The sequence below is a fragment of the Sander lucioperca genome, chromosome 7, assembly GCF_008315115.2.
Source record: "Sander lucioperca isolate FBNREF2018 chromosome 7, SLUC_FBN_1.2, whole genome shotgun sequence".
Lineage (NCBI taxonomy): Eukaryota > Metazoa > Chordata > Actinopteri > Perciformes > Percidae > Sander > Sander lucioperca.
Genome location: NC_050179.1, coordinates 29851626 through 29877949, shown reverse-complemented (window position 1 = coordinate 29877949; position 26324 = coordinate 29851626). Strand labels below are relative to the sequence as shown.

The window sequence follows — 26324 nt, the reverse complement described above, 5'->3', positions numbered from 1 at the left end:
GCGCTTGTGTGGGTAACGACTGTCATGTTGTCAGCGCACTGTTCAATGGGAACAGGGGCTGCTTGGCTGAGGGGAAACTGCTCTTTAGATGGGTGGGGGTGGCCCTTAAAAGGGCCGTTGTGTTTCCATCTCTCAACTGTATGTGGACAGACGTTTCCCGCGCCCCGACGCCGCTGTTTGTTGGGGGGCTCGGGGGTAGGTTAGACCAGGTGGGGGCCGCCTTCATGGTCCTCCGGCTCCGAGAGGCCTGCCGGTCATGTGGAGCCGGTAGTCGCTGCGGAGGGGGGCCGGGCGGAGGAGCGGAGCTCGAAACCTGGGAAAACGCAGCCGCAGCAGAGGCTGTGGCGCGCTTCCTTTCATGCCGGTTGTCATGGCGACGGCGCTGCTGTGGAGGAGCCGCCTTCCAAGAGCCGAGCATTCGAAATCGTTCCGCTTGGTGCAAATGGGACGTGGCTGTCTGTAGGCGAGGCCCAAATAGTCCATCAGGAGCTATGGGGCCGTACAGAAGCTTGCGTCTGATGTCAGTGGGTAGCTGTGTCATGTGGAGCCAGATGTTTCGCTGGCTCCACAGTCTGCCACGCCATGACTCTGGACAACGCCACCGTGGACGCCGGAGGAAGAGCTCCCGGAGTAGGCTAATGGCCATGGCGGAGGCGGCGGAGGCTAGCAAAGCTATATTGTTCTGTGCCGCGAGACCCTGGGCCGCACACTAGTGTGACCGGTCAGTGACCTGAGCACATACCTGATCCATGGGGCGAAGGAGGCGTAGGCTTCCGGTGGCCGAAAAAAAGTGGCCTTCGGAAGCAGGATGGATGCCAGACTCTGCTCCAGAAGGGGGACCGAAGGGAAGCCCGCTTCTGTGTCGCCTTGAACCCGGGTAAACGGGGCGTAGCGAAAGACGGGAGCCTTCAGTTTCCCGGGCTGGGAGAGCGCCTTTTCCACAAACGGCCGAAGCTCCGTGAAGCGCAGCCAGAGTGGGGCCCATGAGGAGGGCGGCTCCTGAGCGTAAACATCCCCGCTCAAGAGGCCGCGAGCGGGGGCTGGAAGCTCAGCCGGAAGCGCTATGCCTCTCTGGTCTGCCGCCTTTTGATGATCTCCGGCAGATCCAAAAGAGAGGGTGGAGCCGCCTGAGGCAGAGGGGAAGACCGCCAGAGCGGTGCCCTTGGCCATTCCGGAGATGGGGAGAGCCGCAATGGGAGGGCATCGATCCCCGTTTCGAGGTCCAGATCTCCCAGGGGGAGGAGGGACAGCCGGTGATGGAGGCGTTATCCAAGAGAATCGAGCCATCGGACTCGTGCTCGTCGATAAAGCCTTCCTCCGGCGGATCCAGGGTGTTGACGGATTGCCGTCTGTCTGCCCAGCTGCCATCGCCTTCCCCGCTAGCCTGACACTCCAGAAAAGCTTCCGCCCGCCGGTTAAGCTCTTTAGATGGCAGGCGGATGCAGAACTTGCAAGAGGCGTAAGCGGCGCCAAGGCAGGTCTCACAGCGGGATGGCAGGATGCCGCCAGTCCGGCAGGTGGGGCAGAGGTGAACACCGCTGGAAGTCGAGCTTGTCTTCATACTGCTAGCTTGAAGAAAAAGTGGGAGCAGAGCTACGGGTCCGCTCTGTTTATATACAGTATTTGCGGACGTAGTTGAAGCCCGAGCGGCACGCTAGGGCGGGAAAGAAAATCTTCACGACTGCGCATGCGCGAAGGGATAAACCCAATAGCGTGGCTTAGAGGGCGAAGCCTATACGAAATAGAACTATCTGGGTTGATTGCATTTCTTTAAACCAATCCCAATGGTCTTTAGGCATTTTTACAATCATTCCCCAAAAGAAATTGCCATTTTCAGCGCGTAGCTTGCTAGCTCAAGGATTTTTGTTGTTTCCAGAAATGAACAAAGTTTTGCAAGGCGAGGGACGTCTGGCGGAACAATCGCTGGCGATTATCCAGTAAATGTCACCGATCCAGACTAGGCAACAGGAAATACGTGCATATTCATACATCAATAACATGTATTGTATCCCTTAATATAATACAGTATAGTCAAATTCTAAGTTGTATGACAGCAGTGTTAAACCTATGTGATTTTTAGCAGTGCGACTGCTTTGGCTCTATGGAATGCAATGTTGGTAATTTAGTCAGATGGATGAATTTTGGTATAGTAATTAATGTCCCCACAGGATACAATGAAATCATTTGTCCAAAACTTTGGTTTATGGCCAAATACCTTAAATAAATTAAATCAAATAAACTAAGACATTTCCATCATCACTTTGTGTTTTGTGCTAATTAGCAAGAAGCATACTATTTTAAAGTGTCTATATTTAACTTTCAGTTTATGTTGATTCTAGCGTTAATGTGTTTAATGTAATAATAACTTAGATTAATAAGGCGCATTTCATGGAACCCAACTTCATTGGGACAAAAAGAAAAAAGTAGGCCAACACAAACACGGACTGAAAATAAATAAAAACGGAAGGGGGACATAATTTAATGTCACCTACTGATCGTTCAACCATGCTTTTGAAACCATTATTTATTAATGAAATAGACATATATATACCTGTCTAGGAGGAAGAGGGATGATTCGGGCTCGGGTTTGAATCCTTAACAATCCCGTAATTGTCTCCATCTGTTGAAAGCCAGTGTTACACCGAAATCTGTGACCCGTCAGAATGTGTGACTGTAGCACCGTCTGCCTGCCGTAAATCATTATATATATACAGTTGTGTTCAAAATAATAGCAGTGTGATTTAAAAAAAAGTGAATAATGCTCAAAATCCTTAGAATAGCTTTTAATTTCATAATATAAATGCATTGGGAACACTGCACATTCAATTCCAAATCAAAACATGATCAAAATTGATTAAGTTTGTGTTCTACCTTTACAGAAAGTGAAGAAAAAGGAATATTAGGCTGTTCAAAAAAATAGCAGTATTTGCATTTTTCTTTACAAACTCAAACATTTACTGTATAAACTGAAAAATGTCTCAAGGGTTTGCTTTACTTTGAATCACGGCACTAATATTTAGTTGCATAACTATTATTTCTGAGAACTGCTTCACATGTGTGTTGCATGGAGTCAACCAACTTCTGGCACCTGTGAACAGGTATTCCAGCCCAGGACGATTGAACTACATTACCCACAATTCCTCTGCATTACTGGGTTTTGCCTCAGAAACAGCATTTTTGATGTCACCCCAAGTTTTCTATGGGATTGAGGTCTGGGGATTGGGCTGGCCACTCCATAACATCAATCTTTGCTCTCTTACTGGTGTGTTTTGGGTCATTGTCTTGTTCAAAGACCCATTTCAAAGGCATTTCCTCTTCAGCATAAGGCAACATGACCTCTTCAAGTATTTTGATGTATTGAAACTGATCCATGATCCCTGGTATGTGATAAATAGGCCCAACACCACAGTATGAGAAACATCCCATAACATGATTTTTGCACCACCATGCTTTACTGTCTTCACAGTGTACTGTGGCTTGAATTCAGTGCATGGGGGTCGTCAGACAAACTGTCTGCGGCCCCTAGACCCAAAAAGAACAATTTAGCTCTCATCAGTCCACAGAATGTTGCTCCATTTCTCCTTTGGCCAGTCAATGTGTCCTTTGACAAATTTCAACCTATCCAGTACATGTCTTTCTTTCAGCAATGGGACTTTGCGGGGGCTTCTAGCTGATAGCTTAGCTTCACATAGCCTTCTTCTGATCGTAACAGTACTCACAGTTAACTTTAAGTCTTCTTTGATTTTCCTGGAGCTGATATCATTGGTTGAGTCTTTGCCATTTTGGCTATTCTTCGATCCATTCGAATGGTAGTTGACCGTTTTTTCCCACGTCGTTCAGGCTTTGGATGCCATTTCAAGGCATTTGAAATCATTTTGGCTGAGCAGCCTATCATTTTCTGCACTTCTTTATATGTTTTCTCCTCTCCAATCAACTTTTAATCAAAGTCCGCTGTTCCTCAGAGCAATGTCTGGAACGACCCATATTGCTGAGTATTTTAGTGTGAAATGCACTATAACCACCATGCACAACATTTGCTTCCTTCCTTCCTTAAATATGGGCCATAACTGACACCTGTTTCTTCACAGAATCAATCACCTCACTAAGTGAACACAACACTGCTATTATTTAGAACATGCCCCTTTCAATTACAGATTCAATTACACAGAATGAGCAGCGTGCATGTCATGGCTGTTGGGTCTGTTGGTGTTCTATGACTCTACAACACTTACTAGTAAATGATTCGCCATGTAGAAATATCACTTCTACCAAAAAATTTGATTTATGAGGTTAGTGATGTTGGACTGCTATTATTTTGAACACAACTGTATATATAAGTTGACATACAGAAAATACTTTGGAGAAAGAACAACAATGGTGAAAAGTAAGAGCAGGTATTTATTCGCTTGGAGCGATGACTAAGTGGAACTGTTAGTATCCCCAGAGTTTTCAAACCAAAACGGGGGCAGCAGTGTTTCCAAATGTCTCTGTTTTAGGGGATCGGAAACGCCAGCGAAGTGTGGAAATGATTCTTAAACGTAGCAAAAGATATTTGCTTTTAAACCAAAACGTATTAGTGTGGATGTAGCCTTAGTCGAAGTACAGCCTCACAGAGCTGCTAGAACAAAACCTCTGCATTCTCTGTTCAGGTGCCGATCGTAGCAGTGGTGGCTTCCGGGGGAGGGGCCAGAGCAATGGTAGGCCTGCTGGGTGGTCTGAGAGGCCTGAAGGATATAGGGGTCTTGGATGCTGTCAGTTACATCACTGGTGTTTCTGGATCCACATGGTGAGTGAACCAGTTGAGCATTAAAGTGTCACGCCAGTCACAGTATCCTGTTATCAATCTACTCGTTTTACAGTGACAGGCAGAGACAGACAATCCCTTACGTTTTGGGCTGTTCCTTATAGAAAGTAAATAATCAATTACTAGGAAACAGGGCAGTGGGGCTGTGAGTAAAGGGCATGACCTGTTTATGTTCTACTGCTGTCACAAAAGCCACACTTGTTGAGCAACTGCTGTAAAACCTATCCTGGCTATGTGTTATGTCTAAGTAAGTATACGTTTGCTGAGTTTATGAATTGCTTTTAATCATTGTACCCCTGTAAACACTATTTTCCCCATGTGAACAGGGCTATGTCTACTCTGTATCAGGAAACAAACTGGTCACAGGACATAGACAGTATCATCTCAGCAACAAAGAAACAAATGACATGATGATATTGTGCAAGGTGACTGAAGACCAAGAACATATACAGCATGTTCAATATTGACACAACTGCAGGTTTGATCATGTGAAACTGAAATTAAATCTATGAATGCCAAGTTGATATATATATATATATATATATATATATATATATATATATATATATATATATATATATTAATGTCATTATCAAACTGTTGGCATATGATAATATTAACTACCACCAGGCTGATGACATAATTAAAGATTCAGGACAATCAACAAAACAACTCTGAATAACAAAGATGCCGATTCGCACGGAACTAATCTTATCAACCAACCTCTGTGTTTGGTGAAATATGGTCGGTAGTTTGCGTTGGAATTTTCACTTGACACAGACAACAGCCACAATAATTACAAACTACTAGAGGTCCCCAGGTAATACTTGTTCCGTTCTAATAGGGCTTAATAAAATAACAAATTTTGTTGACAGAGTGGTGTGAGTTTACCCCCTACGAGGTAGGCATCCCGAAGTATGGGGCGTTTGTCCAAACTGAGGATTTCGGGAGTCAGTTCTTCATTGGTCATATCATCAAGAAACTCCCAGAAGTTCGCATCCCTTATCTGATGGGTGAGACCCCTGTTGCTGTTGCAGTGTCAATGCACAGTATTACAGTACAAGTATGAAGTAATCCAATCTTTGTTTCTCTTAACCTTATCAGGAATATGGAGCAGTGTACTTTCTGTCAACATCACCCAGCTATGGTCACAAATTACCGGGTCCAAGCCTTCTTGGAGCCCTTGGCTTGGACCAGATGTCAGCAGAACAGGTAAGGCTGCAGTACTTTATTTTATAATGCACAAAGACACATAATTAGACTTTATACAAATTAAAGAATAAATATAATGTATATATATAGTTTTTAAAGACTATTTTTATATATATGTAGATATTTAAAGATTTCTCCTGAAATAGATATCTGTAGTGTTTAGCAAATGTTACCCAAACAGGAGTGAACAGTACATTTTGTGTTGACTTTTTAAAAAGAGTTGCTGGTGGCGCGTTAAGGTCTTTTCAGGCGGTAAGCGACACTTTGGCTGCATCCTAGCTTGGATCCGCAGGGACTCACTGCGCTCCTAATGTGAATAGACAGGCAGACAACGCCCCGCGAGTTAACGCCAGACGATCAATGCGTGGTAACCATGGAGATTATGTACACCACTGTATCCTTGCTGGTACAACTGAATGACATTAGTTGACTGTGGTAGCATATATTCCTGATCACAGGTCGATTTATAACAAATAGTGGTGATCCTAGTCAATGCTAACCACAGACTGTTTTATGTCTATACTATGTTGATGGCTAAATTAGCATATTGTTAGTCTATGGCCTAATTTAAAACTATACGCAACATTACCCGATAGATCCAGTCATGTGTTGGTGCTCTGACATACAGAAGCCCAACTGTTTATATCCAGATAGCTGTTAAGAAAACTCCCAACTAGTGAAATTACAAATAGCAAGAACCAGTCAGTTGTTCGTTGATTTGCACTGTGCGTCGCTTGCTCCGCATTCCCTCTCACCTCTCATTGAAAATGAATTACTAGGCGCGTCAATCAACTCAATCCCCATCTGGAACATTTTTTGTCACATACAGCAAACATCTCCTCACTATCCGTTAGCTGCCTGTCCCCTGAACACACTGTAAAAAAAAACTGGTCTCTGTAGACAGCCCAGGCTCCACAAACGGCAACAAAACAAACTGTGCCAACCAGGGGCCTGTTTCACAAAACCAAGATAAGGGATTAAGCCGGGATTTCCCCGTTATCCTGAATGATTTAAGCCTTGACTCGGTTTCACGAAAGCGGAGGCACATAAATCACCATGGAGATTTATTCTGTGCAGCTAGCCTGCTCCCAACCAGGCTAACAGCCAGGCTAACAGCTAGCCTGCTCCCGACCAGGCTAACAGCCAGGATTTATTCATCCTGGAGCCTTTTCTGATCACCCAGCAGTGGTTTTACCTTATTGTTATCAGCCTGGATTAAAATACAACAGGTGCATATTGCTGTTCATTTAAGTACTGTTATTATTTAAAGTTGTGACCATTATTTTTTTTTTTATAATTATTCATGTGACAGTCTTACTGTTATATTGCTGTATGAAGACTGCTGTTCATATTGTTGTTAGAAGTTTGATGAATATATTATGGCAGTTGTTGAGATAATTAGAAAAGGCTGATAACATTTCAAATGTGTTTTAAATGAAGTCTGTTACTAAGGGCAATACATACTGTCATGTTCCTGCTCCGCTCTAATTGTGTGTTTTTTGGACTTCCTGTTTTATTTTGAAATGCATTGTTTTGTTGTCATTTCAGGTCACTTCTTCCCCCCTTTGTTCTGTGTTCCCGCCTGTGTGATTACCTTCCCATCCCTAATGTGTCTCACCTGTTTGTTTTCAGCTTCCCCAAGCCCCATGCATAAATACTCACCAGTCCCACTTTACCTCTGCCAGATTGTAGTTGTACTTCGTGTCACTCTCTCCAGCGTTTTCCTAGTTTGTATATCCCAGTGTTTTCTAGACCTTTTTGCCTGTTTCCTTACGACGATTTTGCCTGCCGATTTTGTACCGTTGCCTGATTGTTCATTGAACAATATGCACCTTGAATTATTTTAGTTGATTCATTTTTTTTAAATTCTTTAACAATAAGGATCATGTTTGTTCCTCTTCCATGTGCATTGTATTTGGCATTCTTAGCACACAATTTGTGTTGTCCAGTAAACTGGGACTATAATTTGGGAGGATTGTACAATTTAAAGAACATATCCTAATTGTACAATCCTCCCAAATGATAGTCTTAGTTCACTGGACCAGTAACTATCTAGTGATGTAGGCTACTGTACATTCATGTAACAACAGGGAGAGGACACCTCAATGGTTTTTGACCTTATATTTTTCTGGGGGGGAAATAACTGATGAATATACTCTGTTTACAGTGTGCATGGAATTTATCACTTAATTATCTTTATAGTTTCTAGATTTTAGAGTCCAATTTATTCAGTGTCTTTATTTTCTATGTCCATATATACAAGAGAGCAAAGCATATAATATGTAGAGAAGGGAACACGTCCTCTATAAAAAATAAAAAACGCGAGAAAAAGCGTGGCAGATAATAGCGGACCGACTGAATGATAGTCTAAAAATATACATTTATGAACTACTGCTCTTAACTGAAACCATTCAGTGAGTCACTGTCATCTGCAAAAACGAACAGTTGTACACTTTGCATTAAAAGCGAGCATTGGAAGTTAATTTAGGAAACTTAGGAAATTTATATTTTAGCCCATGAGAGAGAGGGAGAAACAGAGTAAAAGAGATATTTACGCATCATATTCTAGCGTTGTAGAAAATTGATCTTCATGGTAAATTTCCTGAGTAACATTATCTTCTGCTTACTTTTAAGGCAAAGAGTACAACTGTTAATTTGTGCAAATGATTAGTAGCCTAATCCTTGAATGGAATGATTATGACGGTTTCAGTTCAGAGCAGTGGTCAGTTAATGTATATATTTAGGCTACTTACACATTCAGTCGGTCCGTGATCGTCTGCTACGCTTTCTCTGTTTCATTACAGCGCTGTGTTTCTTTTCTTTTTATACAAATAATGTGTTTCACATCATCATACTTCCACAAGAAGCTGCTGCTCACTCTGTACAATGCGTATTCTCCATTTTGGCATCAGTAAATCTGTGATCGACCTCGCGGTCTTTTGAGGAAAGCCGTGGACGCGCATCTATCTGAATTACTTCATCCTGGCTCGACCTAGTCGCTCTTCCTCAGCCTGGCTTGGCCTTCGGGAAACGCACCAAGCTAGGATGCACAGATTAGACTAGGTCAAGCCTCGCTTTATCAATTATCCTGGATTTATATGTTCGGCTTTTGTGAAATAGGCCCCTGCAACACCAACCATAACAAACAGTCTTCCAGCATTCCAGCCAATAACCAACAAGAAGGATTTAGGGGTGGGGGTTGGGGGGTTAGTGCGCGGAAGCACAGAAGGGAGGGGAGGGGATGAGGAGGAGGGAGGGGCGAGCTAGCCTAGTTTTGTTTGAAAATACTTTGAACGTCAACAAGAAGTGACGTCACCCAACATCGCTTAGAGCACCTTTAAGTGAGTAGTTACAACACAGTCCTGTCCCCCAATGCACTGTATGTGGGATGGACTGGGAAATAAATGGCATTGCCTGCATTCGTCATGATAAAGGAACATGTCTCTGCAATGGTGTTGCTCTTTGATCACCAGAGGTCTGTGGCACAGAGGAGTACGATACGTCAGGCTTTGGCTACACAAGATTTGTTAGTTGTATAAATTGATTGTTTCTCTTGGTCATTCCATCGGAAATACAAAAATATTACCAGACTAATCATTTCATGTATTTTTCTTAGGGCATTATAGTCATTTAATGGTTATACAACAAAACCTATAACAGTATTTGAAAACCTTTTCACAGTATTGTAGTATTACTACCATGGTCCAACAAAGACACTTCCATGTTTAGCTAAGAACATACTAAATGAAATGTATGTAATGTATTATTGACATGTTGTGTTCTTTTGACAGACGTTGACACTGAAGCATCAGCTCTGGACACACATGTCATAAAGCCAATCACAGATTTCACAAGAATAGTGACAGATTTCTTCAAAAATCGACCAGTCATCGCTGAAATGTACAATTTCATGCGTGGACTCTTCCTGCACTGCAACTACAACAAGCACAGCAACTTTGTTGCCTGGAAAGGTAGGCGCTCTCCATTCTGTTATTGATATGTTGCTTGCACAGTGCACTTTCACCCACAACTTTGGATCAATACTGAGCCTCTTGCTGCAATGCATGTAGGGTAAACAAAGTTAAAGTGGCATGTACATTTTAGCAATACCCAGTTTGAGTGATCACAACTGACCCCTCCTGATTAAAACCATCTGCTGCCACTTGCCTTTTGCAGCCTGTCAAATTCTTCTTTAAGAAGTGCTTTCAAAGACTCTGTTCCAGGAGGATTTGTTCTGAGCACTGATCTCCCAGTGAGATTTGGCGAAATTTAACTTTGTGAGGTTGACCCTGGTGTCTCCTACAGGGCTTTTCCTTTCCTGCATAGAGAATTGTTTGCACCCCCCCCACCCACCCAAAAAAACGGAAAGTCATGAGTATCCAGTATGAGAAAGTGGGGGTTTCTGAGATGTAGAGACAGACGTCAGAGCAGAGAAGAGATACAGTTTTGAAGATATTAGGTGAATGTGTAGTAGCTAGAGGCTTAAGTTTGAGCTCCTCCAGTCCAACGGCGGTGTCGCATGTCCCAGGCTGCTGAGGGGAATAATTGTACAGATTTACAAAAAATATGTTTTACGGCATTTCCTCTCTAACTGGGACGTTTTGTGACCGATTGGTGGGATACATTGGTAAGAGCCAATGAGGTTTAACCATTTATCCAGCTTATTTAAATAGGTCATGTCAGGGGCGGACTGGGACCATAAATCGGCCCTGGCATTTTGGCCCACCACATAAGATCACAAATATCATCCGTCCTTGCACTACCCTGAATATGTATACCAACTCCTACTCCTTAAAACTACTAACGCCATGTAATTTGTAAGCAAGAATCAGTGAGAGTTGACACATTAAATATTTCAAAAAAGTGTCATTTATTAATACAATAAAACGGTATACTCCTCATGAATCATAAAACTATATATATATATATATAGTTTTTTTTTTTTTTTTATAATTTCATGACTGACTAGGTCCTGTGCTTTAATTTGAAGAGGTCTATCATGAGTTTTTGTCTGCCAGTGCAGATTGAAAAGCTCCAATTCTCGTTAAAGTTTGCATGATGGGCAACGTTTATCTAGGCTACTTTAAGGACACAAATGCACAAGCACAAGGTTTGATGAACCTAAGGTGGTGTTTTGCTTATTATTAAGATGTAGGCTACTTCGTTGAATGAAAGGTAGGCTAATATAGCCTTATAATAATAAAACGGTGAGAACATCATCAGTCAAGACCCAGATACCCGCACACTTAGCCGAACTAATGCAATCATACAGTGTAGCATGCCTATTTTTTTATTGTTGTAGTGTTATCATCAACAGTTTGTCCACCACTTGCTTATGGCTTAGTTTTATCATGGGGCAAAGTGTTTTAAGGAGAGTTGTGCTTACCGCAGGTTGTACCCTCACTCCCTCATCTCTGTCCCTCTCCTCCTGAGTCTCCTCACTGTGCATGCCACTGACACCGACACCACTACTACTATCATCAGCCACGGGAGCACACCCGAAACTGCATGCAGGCAGAAATTTAAAAAAAAAATGGACACAGCAACCCCATAGACTCTGGACCATGCTCTGGACGGAGACCACTCTGTACTTCCCAGTCCTCCACTGTGTGTTTATCTTTGCACCGTTGCGTACTAGTCCATTTCATTGTGAAAGTAGGGGGTGTATGTGTAGGTACAGATAACCATGAACTGGACATTTTAACTAACTACTACCCCAACGTTCAACGTATAAGTGTTTTGGGCCAGCCCAGTGTCAAGCTTACACATTCAGGAAAACAGCCTCTGATTGGTCAGTAAAGCGATACCTTTTCATACGAAAAGATGAATAAATAATCTTTCAGTTAGGGAAGCATCATTCTGGAATTAATGTGCAAAGTCTCTGAAAGGACCCTGCAGTTCTGACCCCTCAGTTATGTAAATTGAATCCTTTGATCCAAGTAATATTCACTAAACCAGTTCATTGGCTTAATTAGTTGATATTTCCAAGTAAAATGTAATTGAGTGACATCAGTGAATCTGGCAACCTTCTCTGCATTCGGAGCATGACGTCAAAGCCCCTCCCCACATTTGAGCGGTCTTTCCTCAGACACGTCCATGGTCAACATTTCAACTAGGTTGGTGGACTTTGTTGACTGAGACGGGGAAGAACGTGAATATGGAACCATGAAGGTAAGTTTTAAGCGAATCAAACTTTGTACGTTCCTGTTGGCTCACCTACTTAAGTCAGTTTCTCCGCACTGAAAGCAGCGGCGGCTGTGGCGCTAGCAAATAGTGTATTTTCCTGCTAGCTAGCTAACTAGCTAACTAACTTTGCTGGCACCCATCAACGGTACTATTACACATCTCATAAAGAACGTGTGCTGAGATTGCTGGTTTAGAGTCTGGCAGATGCATTCAGTAACTCTAAGCCATCTAACTGACCACAAAGTTGAACGAAAACATGTCAAATAAAAGCAAACAGTATATAGCCTCCTAACAGGATAGGTTGTCATTCAATGTGCACTGTTTGCATTGTATTATAGTGCAAACTGTGTGTGCGCGGGGGGTGCTGTCGCAGCGTCATGGGTGCGCCGGATATTTTCATGCTTTTTTTGTCCTTTTCCAATCACACCTATGCTTTATCTTATCTATCTTAAACTTTAACTTGCCTTTTGTCTCTGTTTTTCTGACTATTTAACGATCACTTATTAACTTTATTTTATGAGCAAAAGAGTATTTAATTTTATTTAAACCATAAAGGTAAACCTTTATTTTACTGATTTAATCCCTCAGTTTTCAGCTCCAGTGTATGGGGACTTTCCACACTGGGAGTAGATCTGGTCTACAACACGGGTGTCGTCCCATGGACAGCTCCAGCCTGGGTGGCTGGAGGGCTCTGCACCTCTGTGTGGAGCCTCCTGTCTGCCCGGGCCAGGGTGGTCACTGTGGTGGCACTCACTGTGGTCGTGGGCGTTGACCCCTCTCAGTCTGGATGGCCCCCAAAAGTGACTTTCTTTGTCTCAGGGTCAGCCTCTGTAAAGCATGTTGTGTAACTTTACGTATGAAAAGTGCCAAATATTGTTGATTTGAGTACACTAAATTGAGTACACCTCTTTGTTTTTATTTTCACATTTTTTTCTCTTAACCTTTTCTTTTACTTGGAATCTATTCTTAGTTATTTTTAATTGTGGCTTATTTGTTTTCACAGGACGTCAGCCAAGAAGCAGTGAAAGAGGACTGCAGTGATCACATGATGAAGATCGCCATCATCCATCCCAATGTGGCACAGGAAAACCAAGATCCCGTGTACGTGTCAGTCATCATTGAGGGGACAGAAGTTCTGGAGGACTGCGGAAGTGTGACAAACGCTTGCCTCCTGCTCATGGATGTCATCTATGCTGTCAACTTAAGTTACCCACTGAAACTGAAATATACGTTAGTATTTCAGAAGCTGTTTCTTGAGCTTGACATCCTTAAAATGTCAGCAAAGGTCCAGTCTCTCCACAAGCAACTTAAAGCGCCAGTGTTATTTGTGCTTTTGTCCAGCACAAACAATTTATTTACATTTTGTGTCAGTTTTCTGACAGTGATTTCAAGTGTTGCTCAGTTTTATATACGTTCTTTCTGTCCTGAACATCCTGAGAATGTCCGCAAAGGTAGTGCTTGCAACTGTTAATGGACAGAGTTGATGTATGTATTCTTTACTGTTCTGAAAGTTGATTAGAAGAAAGGGGACAGTGCACGCTGAGTTTTCGAATAGCATGTTTTTTTTCACTGCTAAGGCCAGCGATCTGATTTTTTTTCCTCCTCAATGAACTTCTGCCTATAAAATCCATGAGGAAGTGAACGCTTCAACCTTTTGAAGTTTGTAATAGAGCCCAATTGATGGAATTACAGAATTGGAAGGGAAACGTCAACTGTAACACTGTATTCGTTTGTATGCTGTAATATCAGTCCTAAAGTCAGTTGGTCATTCCGCATTTAATTTTTCAAATTCTACACTGCTTTACTTTTGAGCTTTATAACGGTCTCTGAACGCCCTTGATGTATGTACTCTATGTATATGTATATATGCACTGTTTTAAAATTTGCTAGCAAGAAGTTCTATGGCCATGTGTTTGTGGTTATAAAGTTATGTAGATATTTCAAATATATCTATGCCATTTCAAATGTGAAATAAAAGTGTCTTTCAAACATCCCTTAAGCTGCAAATATTTGTTTTTGGAAAATATTGAATTATTATTTAATAGAATAGTAAAAATATTCACTTAATTCAATTAATATTAACTAATACATTCATAATAAATATTACTTAATAATTACATAGAATATAACAAAGAAAAGATGAGTAAGAAACACAAAGAAACATCAGCAATGTTTACTTGGGTTTTGTAATTAGATGCAATGGTAATCTGAGTGAAAGTTACAATCTATAGGTGAGTATTGCCAGTGCAATTTACTTGTGTATTTTTCATAAAAAAAATAAGTGGTTCTAGTAAGTAAATATTACTTAGAAATAGTCTGAGTAAAGATTGCAAGCACTTTGTGTGGAAAAACTTGCCTAGCTTTTTTTAAGTAAATGTCACTCCAAATTCTTTTCAGTGTACCTGTTCTTGCAACTGGTTGAAGATTAATTCATTATTATCTCTTTCTCTGTTTTCTGTCCAGATGCACATCCAGATGCCTTCCCAAACCAAATGACTCCCAGTGACTCCACCCTGGGTTTGGTTGATGCTGGTCATGCCATTAATATTGGCTGTGTGCCTGTCCTGCGGCCAGAGAGATATGTGGATATCATCATCACTCTGAATTACTCATGGGACCCAGAGCACATCTTCAATGTAAACAGGAGGAGGAGGCGTCATCTGGACAGTCATCAACAGAATGTTTATTCCATAAATACTAACATTACTTTCTATGATCATCTTTAATCTATCAGGTCATGGAGAGGACGGCTGCTTACTGTAAAGACCATGGCATCCCATTTCCCAGGGCTGATTTTGCCAGTCTGGAAAAAGAGCCTAAGAAGGAGGTCTACATCTTCGAGGATATGAAGAATCCCAGGGCCCCGATAGTGGTTCTTTTCCCACTAGTCAATGCCTCATTCAAACACTACAAGCACCCTGGTACGCCCATTTTAAGTGGCTAATTTCACTTCAACAATGTTGCTACTATTACTTTATTTGTTTTTATTTTCTTACTAGGATGCATCACTGCAGTGTAGCCAAGTTGAGCCTTATAGGCAGGTAATAATAAAAAAAAAAACGGAGGCTCTGTAATCCGAACCACCGAGAACCAAGACGGCAACGATTCTTTCCACATTGTAAACACCAGCGCATTACAGCTTCACTACTTCAGTTTTTAACTTTGACAATAAAAGCCCAACTTATATTCACTTGCTAATCAGCAACTCAGCAAAACATGCACAGTAGCGTTTGGTTGGCGTGAGAGACAGCGTCAATCAAAACCTTTCCACGGTGACATTCTTTGTCATTCAGTTTCTGTTCGGTGGGCGATTTGAGCAGTGATTGATCAAGCCGTCCACCGGACAACTTCTGAACCTCTAAATTATTAATCATCTGCTGAATTACTGATAAGTAGGTGTGATTCTACATGAAAGTCAATTAGACTGCTTTGTGTATTGAGCTTAGTGCAGCATTTGTTGTCGTAGCCATCTATTGCTTAAAAAATCTTTTTTTCTGGCCATTTGGTATATATTAGCACACAGCTTTTTAAAACATTAACCAGACACAGGTAATAGCATTGCTGGACGAGTAGCATACAGTGGGTTATTTAGAGCTTTTTTCACTGAAAACAGCTGTCTGCTGTAACTGGAAACAAAGTGGATGTGAGCTGTGAGACAATATGTAGGCAGAAAAAGCAAAACCATGAGTTGCAATTAAGTTGCTTAATGTGGATTAGCTGTCTTCAATGAAATGTATTTTGCACAAACTTCATATTGGTTATGTGTGGATTGTAATTTGTTTTGTAAGTGCAATTCACTCGGCACACATTTTATTTCGTCTATTATCGTACTTTATCGTCTTTATTCAGTTCTCATTTCAAATATTTTTCTTGTTGTAGACGTCTGGATCTCGCACCTTGCCATATGACTTTTTATTGCACTCCCTATGTCATTGATGACTGGCAGTATGAATGTGTATATATGTTTCAGTGGACTGTAGAAAAGATGCTAAGAGGCTCTGTGGAGCCGAGGGGAAGTGCAGAGGAACTGCAGGGTGAGGCATAGGCGCCGATTTATGTTTTCCTCCGTGGGTGCTCACGGGCGCACGCTGTTTAAAAAAAAAAGTAGTCCAAAAATGTTTGCATTTCCAGTGGTGGCGTGGGGGGGGGTGTTGGACAGAGTATGGGCTGGGCTTATCTGCTAATGTAAGCTACCGACCGTTACCGTGAAACCATCCAGAAAATAGACGGTACCGTAGGGTGATTTAACGTCACCACTCATTTTACACACAGTTTAACAACAAAACAAAACGCTGAGTGAACATTACTAGCTACATTTTTCATGTTGGTTTTGAGCGGTATGCACCCCCACTAACCTGGAAAACGGTTTTAAATCAGTAACGTTAATACAGCGTGTCGGAGGAATACACAGTCTCCTGCAGCGGGAGTCAGAGGCAGAGGGGCAGTCACAGCAGCGTGGCTAACGTTAGCTTCTTGTCTCATCTGGGGTCTGATAAACAGTAAATTCATCAACTTCAGTGTCCACAATGCTATTTTCCAATAAACTGTAGCTGTCATATTTCACAGGCGTGAGTGCGGATTTCATGTCGCGGATTTCGTTGCTGTTTATCACTTATTGAGTGAAGTAGTACTCGCCCTGTTGTTTATTTGGTTGCCATAACTTCGCGAGTGATGACGTCCTGTCACTGTTCCAGTTGCTCTGCTCACCCTAGGGGGAGAGAGAGCGGATGACAGTTGCTTGAGTTCAGTAGAGCAGACGGCACTACGACTTTATGACTTTTCATAAACAGCTGAAGGAGCGGTGGTGCGCGGTGTACATAGCGGAAACCCTGTTGTGCGTCTGCCCTATTTCTGATACCGTGGCGCTGGAAATTTTACCGTGGCGGACCACCACTATGCTATCGAACGCTCATACACACACTGTATAGTGGGGGGATGGAGCGGGGTCACTAAAGAGGCGTTTTCATCTGAGAGACGCTGTGATTGGTGGATAGGATATGGAGCAGGGGACTGACAGCGACATAACCAATCACACTATGACAGACGCTCCACTTAGCACCAACTGCAATGTTTATTTTTAAAATGTATGTAGTCTACTGGCAGTCTGGCACACGTGGGTGCTCAGTGGGTGCTCGGTATTCTCCGTGGGTGCTCGAGCCCCGGAGCACCCACGGTATCGGCGCCTATGGGGTGAGGGGTCATTCTCTCTGGGTTGGCACTACCAGCACCTTTTACATTACACAGTCATGTGATCCATTGCTATTATCAAAATGTTGATTAGTGATTACTGATGGACAATATTTAAATGATCACGTTGAAATTAATTTAATTTAATTTATCTGATGATGCATCAAGTTAAGATGTCAGCAATTGATGCATTGACTGATTGATGAAATATTCCATTATAGTTTATGGCTCAATCTTTTTACCCTTCATATGTATCCTCATATGTACCCATGTGTATATATATATATATATATATATATATATATATATATATACACGGCAATGTAGATATTTGCATTAAAGATCAGCCACTTCTTTCTACAACAGTCGAGAACCCTTTTGTAATTATGTAAGCACATCATGTAATCTGAAAACTGCTGCCCTGATTAAAAAAACAATGCAACTGATCTCAGCTGGTATTCTGTCTGGAATGGAATGGAAATTTCGAAGTGACCCTTGACCGGTAGTGTATATATATATATATATATATATATATATATATATATATACTATATATACTAGGAACAATATATTTGTGTTGCCTTGCGTTTAATATTGTGCTTAATAAAACATAATTTAACCATTTGCATGATTATCATGTGTCTCTACAGGCGTGAAGCGTAAGTCTGAGAAAGAAGTGAAAGCTGGGGAGGTGGATGTGAGCAGCAGCAACTCTCCGTACACCACCCAGAACATGACCTACTCAAAAGAGGATTATGAGGCTCTCGTGGAGCTGACCGCTTACAACGTGGCAAACAACAAGGAGAGCATCCTGCAAGCCTTGAGCAAGGCCCTGGACAGGAAGGCATCCAACATAAAGAAATAAACAGCAACAACATCATTTATGTTCCCTCAAAAAGTCACTTTTGGTCATTGCCACTCCTCTATTAAAGCTGAAATGTAGCTTCTGGTACACATCAATCTGTTAATCCTTTAAAAAGCAGTTGAAGACTTTGCAATTCAAACAGGCTTTTAGTTAGACAAGGGTTTTCATGGCTGTCTGATTTTATGTATCTATGTTTTTCTTTGTATTTGTATGTCTTTTTATTCATCGTATTTCACTTATTGGGTAGCACTTTTTAATTTTGCGTGAAAAGTGCTATATAAATAAACTTCACTTTCTTACTTTACTTACACAAGGTGGCAATAAAGGTGATCTATTATATAGCATTTTCAGGTACATATTTGTATTTTGTGTTTTTCTAGAACATGTTTACATGTTTTTGAACACTTTAATGTTCAAAAAACACTTTATTTTTCTCTTACTGCCCATGGCTGCTGCTCCTGTATCACCCTCTGTAAAAGAGAGAAGATACATTAACCCGATAATCGGCCGTCGGACCGTCTGGCGAGGTCGGTGACTCGAGTCTGTTCGGTGTGTCCCGTGCCGTCGGCCGTCGGCCTTCATTTTGGCCGACCCAACATGTTCAGTCGGAGACAGGGCAGTCGGGACTCGCCCGGAAATGGGGAGCAGATGAGCCTCTCAAAATCTGACGAAAATCTTTTAAACTGACCTTTGTCAATCTGAAATGAAGACAGATTCAGAAACTGCACGGCCTATTTCTCGCTTAAAATGTTTTCAGAAACACGTTTCGGTGAACTATTTTAGTACAATATGAGATCGTATTCTGAACAAGCCGCCATGACAGTCTGGCTGTGAATTTCCGGAGAAAAAAGAACCACGTGACGCGTTCGTCCAATCAGCTGCCGGTTTTCATTTTCTGGTAAATAATCAGACTGTTAATGGAAACAATACAGAGCAGCGCTGCCTGCTGCTATGGAGACGTATTACGTTTCGCGCACGCACAGAGCGTACGCTCAAGTCGGCGTCGCCTCAGTGTGTTCTGAGGCATTTTTTGGACCTTGGGGACCCGACTGATCAGTCCGACTGGCTTTTCTGCCGACGGTGAGCCCGGCTGGTTGGTGTGTCAGGGCCCTAAGATGCCCAGTCTGCTCTGATTGGTCAGCGTTTCCAGATCAAAGTCTTTGCATCGCTGCCCGTGTATAGTACATTGCAGTCAGCCCAACGCAGGACTTTATTCCGTGTAAAATCGCTGATAAAGGTTTCTGAACTAAATACTACACAACTGGACATGTTCCAGCAGGAATGTGACCCAAATTGTGGAGATATGACCAATGTCGGCAATATTGGAAGGTAACAAATTACAAACCCCAATTCCAATGAAGTTGGGACGTTGTGTAAAACGTTAATAAAAAACAGAATACATTGATTTGCAAATCCTTTTCAACCTATATTCAATAAACTACAAAGACTAGATATTACATGTTTAAACTGGTAAATGTTATTGGTTTTTTTTTTCAAATATTCATTCATTTTGAATTTGATGCCTGCAAGACGTTCCAAAAAAGCTGGGACAGGGGCATGTTTACCACTGTGTTACATCACCTTTTCTTTTAACAACACTCAATAAGTGTTTGGGAACTGAGGACACTTATTGTTGAAGCTTTGTAGGTGAAATTCCATTACCATTCTTGCTTGATGTACAACTTCAGTTGCTCAACAGTCCGGGGTCTCTATTTTGTGCTTCATACTGGCCACACATTTTCAATGGGAGACCGGTCTGGACTGCAGGCAGGCCAGTCTAGTACCTGCACTCTTTTACTACGAAGCCACGCTGTTGTAACACGTGCAGAATGTGGCTTAGCCTTGTCTTGCTGAAATAAGCAGTCCCTAAAAGAAGACGTTGCTTGGATGGCAGCATATGTTGCTCCAAAACCTGTATGTACCTTTCAGCATTAATGGTCATTCACAGATGTGCAAGTTACCCATGCCATGGGCACTAACACCCCCCCATACCATCACAGAAGCTGGCTTTTGAACTCTGCGCTGATAACAATCTGGACGGTCCTTTTACTCTTTGGCCACGAGGACATGACGTCCATGATTTCCAAAAAATAATTTGAAATGTAGACTCATCAGACCACAGCACACTTTTCCACTTTGTGTCAGTCCATCTCAGATGAGCGCGGGCCCAGAGAAGCCGGTGGCGTTTCTGGTGTTGTTGATAAATTGCTTTCGCTTTGCATGGTAGAGTTTTACCTTGCACTTGTAGATGTAGCGACGAACTGTGTTAACTGACGATGGTTCTCAGAAGTGTTCCTGAGCCCACATGGTCATATCCTTTACATAATGATGTCGGTTTTGAATGCATTGCCGCCTGAGGGATCGAAGGTCAATAAGGCCATTAAATGTTGAGTTTTGGCCTTGCCGCTTATGTGCAGAGATTTCTCCAGATTCTCTGAATCTTTTGATGATATTATGGACTGTAGATGATGAAATCCCTAAATTCCTTGCAATTGTACGTTGAGAATTGTTGTTCTTAAACTGTTGGACTATTTGATAACACAGTTGTTCACAACGTGATGAACCTCGCCCTATCCTTGCTTGTGAACGACTGAGCCTTTTGGGGATGCTCCATTTGTACCCAATCATGACCAATTAACCTGTTCACCTGTGGAATGTTCCAAACAGGTGTTTTTTGAGCATTCCTCAACTTTCCCAGTCTTTTGTTGCCCCTGTCCCAGCTTTTTAGGAATGTGTTGAAGGCATCAGATTCAAAATGCAAAAAAACAACATTGAGTTTTTTCAGTTTGAACATTAAATATCTTGTCTTTGTAGTGTATTCAATTATATAGGTTGAAAAGGATTTGCAAATCATTATGTTCTGTTTTTATTTATGTTTTACACAATGTCCCAACTTCATTGGAATTGGGGTTTGTAATTGAGTACAATTGATTGTTATATTAAAGGGAAATCATTTTTTTCCAGAATAATGCAGCAGCCACACCCCTCCAGATCAGAACGGTGAAGAAAATCCTTATCATGTGCCAGCATTCATTGCCAGTTAACCAAGAATTTCCGGTATGATGCTAGGTAGGTTTTATCAGTCTAAACTGAAATTCTTGATGATAACAACCAAATATTACCTATGAAATGGAATTAGTTAGGATGGATTGGAATTCTGAATATATGGATTGAAACTAGAATATATGGAATTAAACTCCTGGCTTCATCAAGGCTCTGGCACTATCTTGTGTTTCTCATGTGATTAATGTGTGATGTTATGAGTTAGTCAGCAGACAATCCAGTTCACTCAAAAAGGCAAAGATTGTAGGTATGGGCTGTTAGTGGGGCAACTAGATTGTAGGCATGGGCTGTTAGTGGGGCAACTAGCTGTGATGTTGAAGGTGTGTTTCTTTCTGTTAACGTTTGCTTGATAAGCAGGAACAGTCTGGCCTGTAAGGTTCAGTAGGCCTACATTCCTAAAAGTGTGTACTTTGGCGTTTGTTATTCACGCTAAAAGTCTCCTTTAGTGTCGGGACTCTTGATGTCACTTTTGACGTTCTGGGTCGTGATGTACTGACTGACATACAGCATAAGAACGGGACAGTTAAGTTTAGGAAAAGATGGTGGGTGGAGTTATAAAATTAATGTTTCTGTGACACGCCGGACTCTGCCCAGTGCATTCCATACAGATGCTGCAAGGGTGCTTTTTGCGTCATATCTGACCCACTGCCCGAGCGTCCGTATTTAACGAGTTCGGCTTAGGGTTTTTCAATCTGTTCTGGCATTTGGTGCAATTGCACAAGGAGGGATTGTGGGAAGACCACAAAAATGTTTGTCCAGATCCTGCACATCCACCAAAACCACAGGATCACAGTTAGCAATGTTTTTTTGCAATGACAATCAGCTCTCTGTGTATGACAGCAAATATGCCTCTCTGGACCCAAGAACACACCAGTCAATGTCCTGACAGCTAAGGCCACAATTACAACATTTTAAGGTTTTGCAGCCACCTGTGTAGCAAAAAGGTAACTTCAGCAACTGTGGGGTGTTTGCAATAGCATTTGCATATGCTATATGCAAAGGTCATCCACCTGAGGTGTGCAGACTTAATGAAGGCAGGCTAAGGGCACAAGTGTACAAATCACTAACACAAAACAGCATCACATTTGGGATGAAAACCACAGAGAGTGAAGGTGGGATGAAAGTTTGCAAAACAACAGTACCAGTTTACTGTGTTTGCAGAACAGCTCACTACAAGGAGCTAATGATCCAGTGCTCCAGGTGCCAAGAGTGGTATCATCCAACATATGATGACACTCCCAGAAATGTGATTGGCATGAGGAGATCTGGCATTGTTTGAAATACAAGTAAAGTGCCCCCAAGAGATATCACGAAAAAACACACGGGTGATATACAAAGCAACAAATCATCCAAATATATTGTTAGAGTGCAGTCATTTAAAGTGACTATATGTAACTTTTAAATGTTTCTGAAACTGTGTAATGTTCCATCTGATGATCATAAATGACCTGTAACAGCAAACGAGACTAACAGTGAAAAGAACGCTATTTTTATATTGTTTTTATTAATGCCTGTGCCCGGGTCTGATTTTTCCCGCAAAGTCACAGAATAGAGGTAGGGCAGCTCTGCAGAGCACACGTTCTGATGGGTCCGGAAAAAGCCTGTGTTAGTGAGTATCCAACCAGGTAAAAGGTAGCAGGGGATTTCTTCTTTATTGTATTTTAATTTTATTTTAGAAGTTATCTGCTGTAGTTATGGCTGATACTGGGGCAGGACCATCACAGGAAAGAAGGAAATTAAACCAAGAACAACTAAAAGCTAAAGGGAAAGAGAAAGACAACGGGCGAAACCCGAGCAAATAAATCAAAAATGTCCCTGAATCGGCCCTGAGATATGTGATGTGATTTCATTCATAAAATAACTATACAATGTGCGACGTGGTTGTAGTCAGTAGCCAACATTAAATTGCAACGATGCATCTGTAACATATTCTGTTATTGTAAATGAATGATTTTCTGTCTGAGCAAAACATTCATCATGACTACATGATCCCCCCGTAACACTAACTCAGTAATCTACAGTAGGTAATACAGCACCGTAAAGAAAAGAGCTTTATGACAGCAGGTGTGGTAAAAACACTAGCACTTTAGTCCAAAGGGGCCGCTAGAATCAACACCAACTGAAAGTTACATATAGACACTTTAAGACAAATGTTAAAATTGTGTTTTTATTTTATTACATTTAGATTGTTTTAAATTTGTTAGAAAAAAAATATCTACACATTTAAGAGAGAAATAATTCAGGCTGGGGATTTGAGTTTTTTTATTTATTTAAATTTATTTGAAAGACATGTCTACACGTTTTATTATATATATTATATGTTATATTTTTATTATATATTTTCTGTTTAATCTTCGGTTCAGGTTCATGTAAAAATAACATTGCATTGGTGTTGCAAAAATGTTTGATAAAAAGATAACCTTTTAATTATATTCTCCCAAACACCAAGAAATTATGTTTTATTGGTCTGTAAATGCATGCAACATTATACAAATAAAAATAGAAATATGTAAAAAAACAATTCTTTCAAAACCATATAATAACAACTCTTAATTTTTAGCATGGAGATAGCCGTGGTCATTCTGAACAAGATTCTACTAGAAATATCAGCAAACCTATAAGGGATTTCTTTTTACTAGTGTATTAATGTTGTGCAACAGAAAACTCAGATTGAACAGATAGTCTAGCTAGCTGTCTGGATTTACCCTGCAGAGATCTGAGGAGCAGTTAACCATAGTCCGCTCAGTACTGGACCAATTTCAAAGATTTTTGGTCACATCAGTCTATTAAAAAATAAATAAATAAATAAATTCATGGGGAAATGGGGTCCAGGTTGAAAAAAAACTAAATTACCCTTTAAGGCGATACCTTTTTAAAAGCTAAACATTTCTAAAAGCTGATTTCTGGCAGCAGCCATTTTAGGATTGCTTGTGATATGTTTTTAGTGATTTAGGAGTCCTCTTGACTACATCTAACTTTTCACCGATTAACGAGCTGGTTTCTAAAACGCTTTGTGAAATATTTTTAGACCAAAGATTTAGGAGTCCTGAAATTAGGATTGACACGCCTAGTGTTTTGCTTACTCCTAAATCAGCAATTTGGAAACTACATTTGGCCTTAAGATGTTTTGTTAATACTGCCTCAGGTCTTTAGCGACCCGGGATTATATTACTCCCTGTCTAATTCATTCATTTTATTGAATTAAGCACTCAACTCCCTGCTACCCCCCAATTATTTGTTTTTAACAATCTTCTGGCATCAAAGCAGAGGTGGGAGACTTGAGACGCATGACTTGACTCGAATCGGATTCAAGTCGCCAATTTGAGGACTTGCTTGACTTACATTGACAAATGACTCGACTTGACTTTGACTTAAAACAGATGACTTGAAAGGACTTGACTTTTTATATTAATAGCCAAGCTGTATCCTTTTTTAAGGTATTCGTGCTAAACGCGCCACCCTGCCAAGATGCTAGGCAACCTCCAGAGCGCAGCAGACCAGCAGAGGAAAATGTAGGAGGCAGGAATGGAAGGGATTATGCCCAAAACAGTAAAATTTGGATTTAAGGAGTTTTTAGTCGATGCTCATTGTAAAAAAAGACCAGCGATGTGCAAGGATTGCAACTCAAAATTACGGACACGACAACCACAACATCCAACTTTATCCGTCATTTCAAGCAACACAAACAAAGATATGTGAATGTTACTTTTAGCTAACGTTAACAGTAATAAACCGGCTGGTAAAACTTTAGCCAGAAAGCAAACGTTTATTTTAACCTAACGTTAACATTACTTCAGACTTGGTTTCAAATCTATTGCTAAGACATACAGTATATGTTTTTGCTGCAACAGTTTCGTTGCTGCAACAGTTTCGTTGCAATATTGAAAATATTGCAATATTGGAAATATTGCAATATTGAAATATTGAAAAAATGACGATAACTCTTTTTAGACTGATTTAAATGTGAAAACTGGGGTAGTGATAGTGGTAATTTTGTATGACTTGGCTTGTGACTTGCTTGACTTATAGCAGGGACTCGACTTGACTTGCTTGATTCTAACCGCAGTGACTTGAGACTCGTTTGCGACTTGAAGGTTAAGACTTGAGACTTGCTTGTAACTTGCACATGTGTGACTTACTCCCTCATCTGCATCAAAGTGCAAATTTGTTTTTCTCTAAACAGTTTATAGGGTGGCTAGAGATTTGAGGTATGTAAGAGTTTATGTGGGTTTTCCTGTTTGGCCTCATGGTGGCACTGTTGTCTCACTATTACGCTGCATCCATACAGATACGAAAAAATTCCCTTACTGATTGCTACAGCTTGATGAACATCTGTCCATCCAAGCTTAATTGCAAAACAGTATACACAGTATAAACATGAAATAAAACAGGCTATGGTAAAATATATCGGTGAATTTAGAAAAATGAAATCTGGTTTTGTGATTTTTGTATTAATACATGCTGAAACATTTCAAACAATATTATTTTACAGTTTTATTAGTTTTTCTTGATTGCTAAGACTCACTTAATGAAACTGGGATCTACTTCATTTTCATCATCACCTTCTTGTTCTTGTAGCACAGCACAAGTCTTCTCTTGTAAATGTCTTAACACTTCACTTCATTCATTGGTTTCTCACATTTACACATCCTTTTCCAAAACAGTTAACACAGATCTCATAGACCCATTGCTGTGTTAAACCAAAATAAATCATCTTTTTGCAGCTGATAGAAATGACTTGCTTAATTATGAATCTCTCATGCACCTGTGTGAAACTGCACAACTCTTCAATCAGCAGTCAGGTGGATCACAGGATGGTTGTTGCTCTTCAGCCAAAAAGAATGGAAAAAATCTGATGCATTACAATTAAAAAAAATGTTTCTGATTATTTCTGAGATTGGGTGAAATACTTTATTGGTTCTTTGGTAAAGAAAGAATGCAGTACAAAAGCAAAAGCTGTACCATAATCAGTCTCTGAATTTGTCTTGTCTGGGTGCTGACTGGAGT

At 41.0% G+C, this 26324-nt stretch overlaps 1 protein-coding gene across 1 annotated transcript in view; it reads left to right on the top strand.

The window, feature by feature from the left end:
• Positions 1-18598, top strand: part of LOC116050364 (cytosolic phospholipase A2 zeta-like) — a 70697-nt gene extending 52099 nt beyond the window's left edge. Inside the window, exons 13-20 of the mRNA XM_036003584.1 lie at positions 4650-4786; positions 5131-5209; positions 5676-5817; positions 5909-6016; positions 9808-9987; positions 14666-14838; positions 14937-15123; positions 18040-18598. Of these exons, the coding sequence (XP_035859477.1) occupies positions 4650-4786; positions 5131-5209; positions 5676-5817; positions 5909-6016; positions 9808-9987; positions 14666-14838; positions 14937-15123; positions 18040-18254 (1221 nt within the window). The 3' untranslated portion in view covers positions 18255-18598. The remainder of the gene's footprint in view (positions 1-4649; positions 4787-5130; positions 5210-5675; positions 5818-5908; positions 6017-9807; positions 9988-14665; positions 14839-14936; positions 15124-18039) is intronic.
• Positions 18599-26324: the final 7726 nt, after the last annotated feature.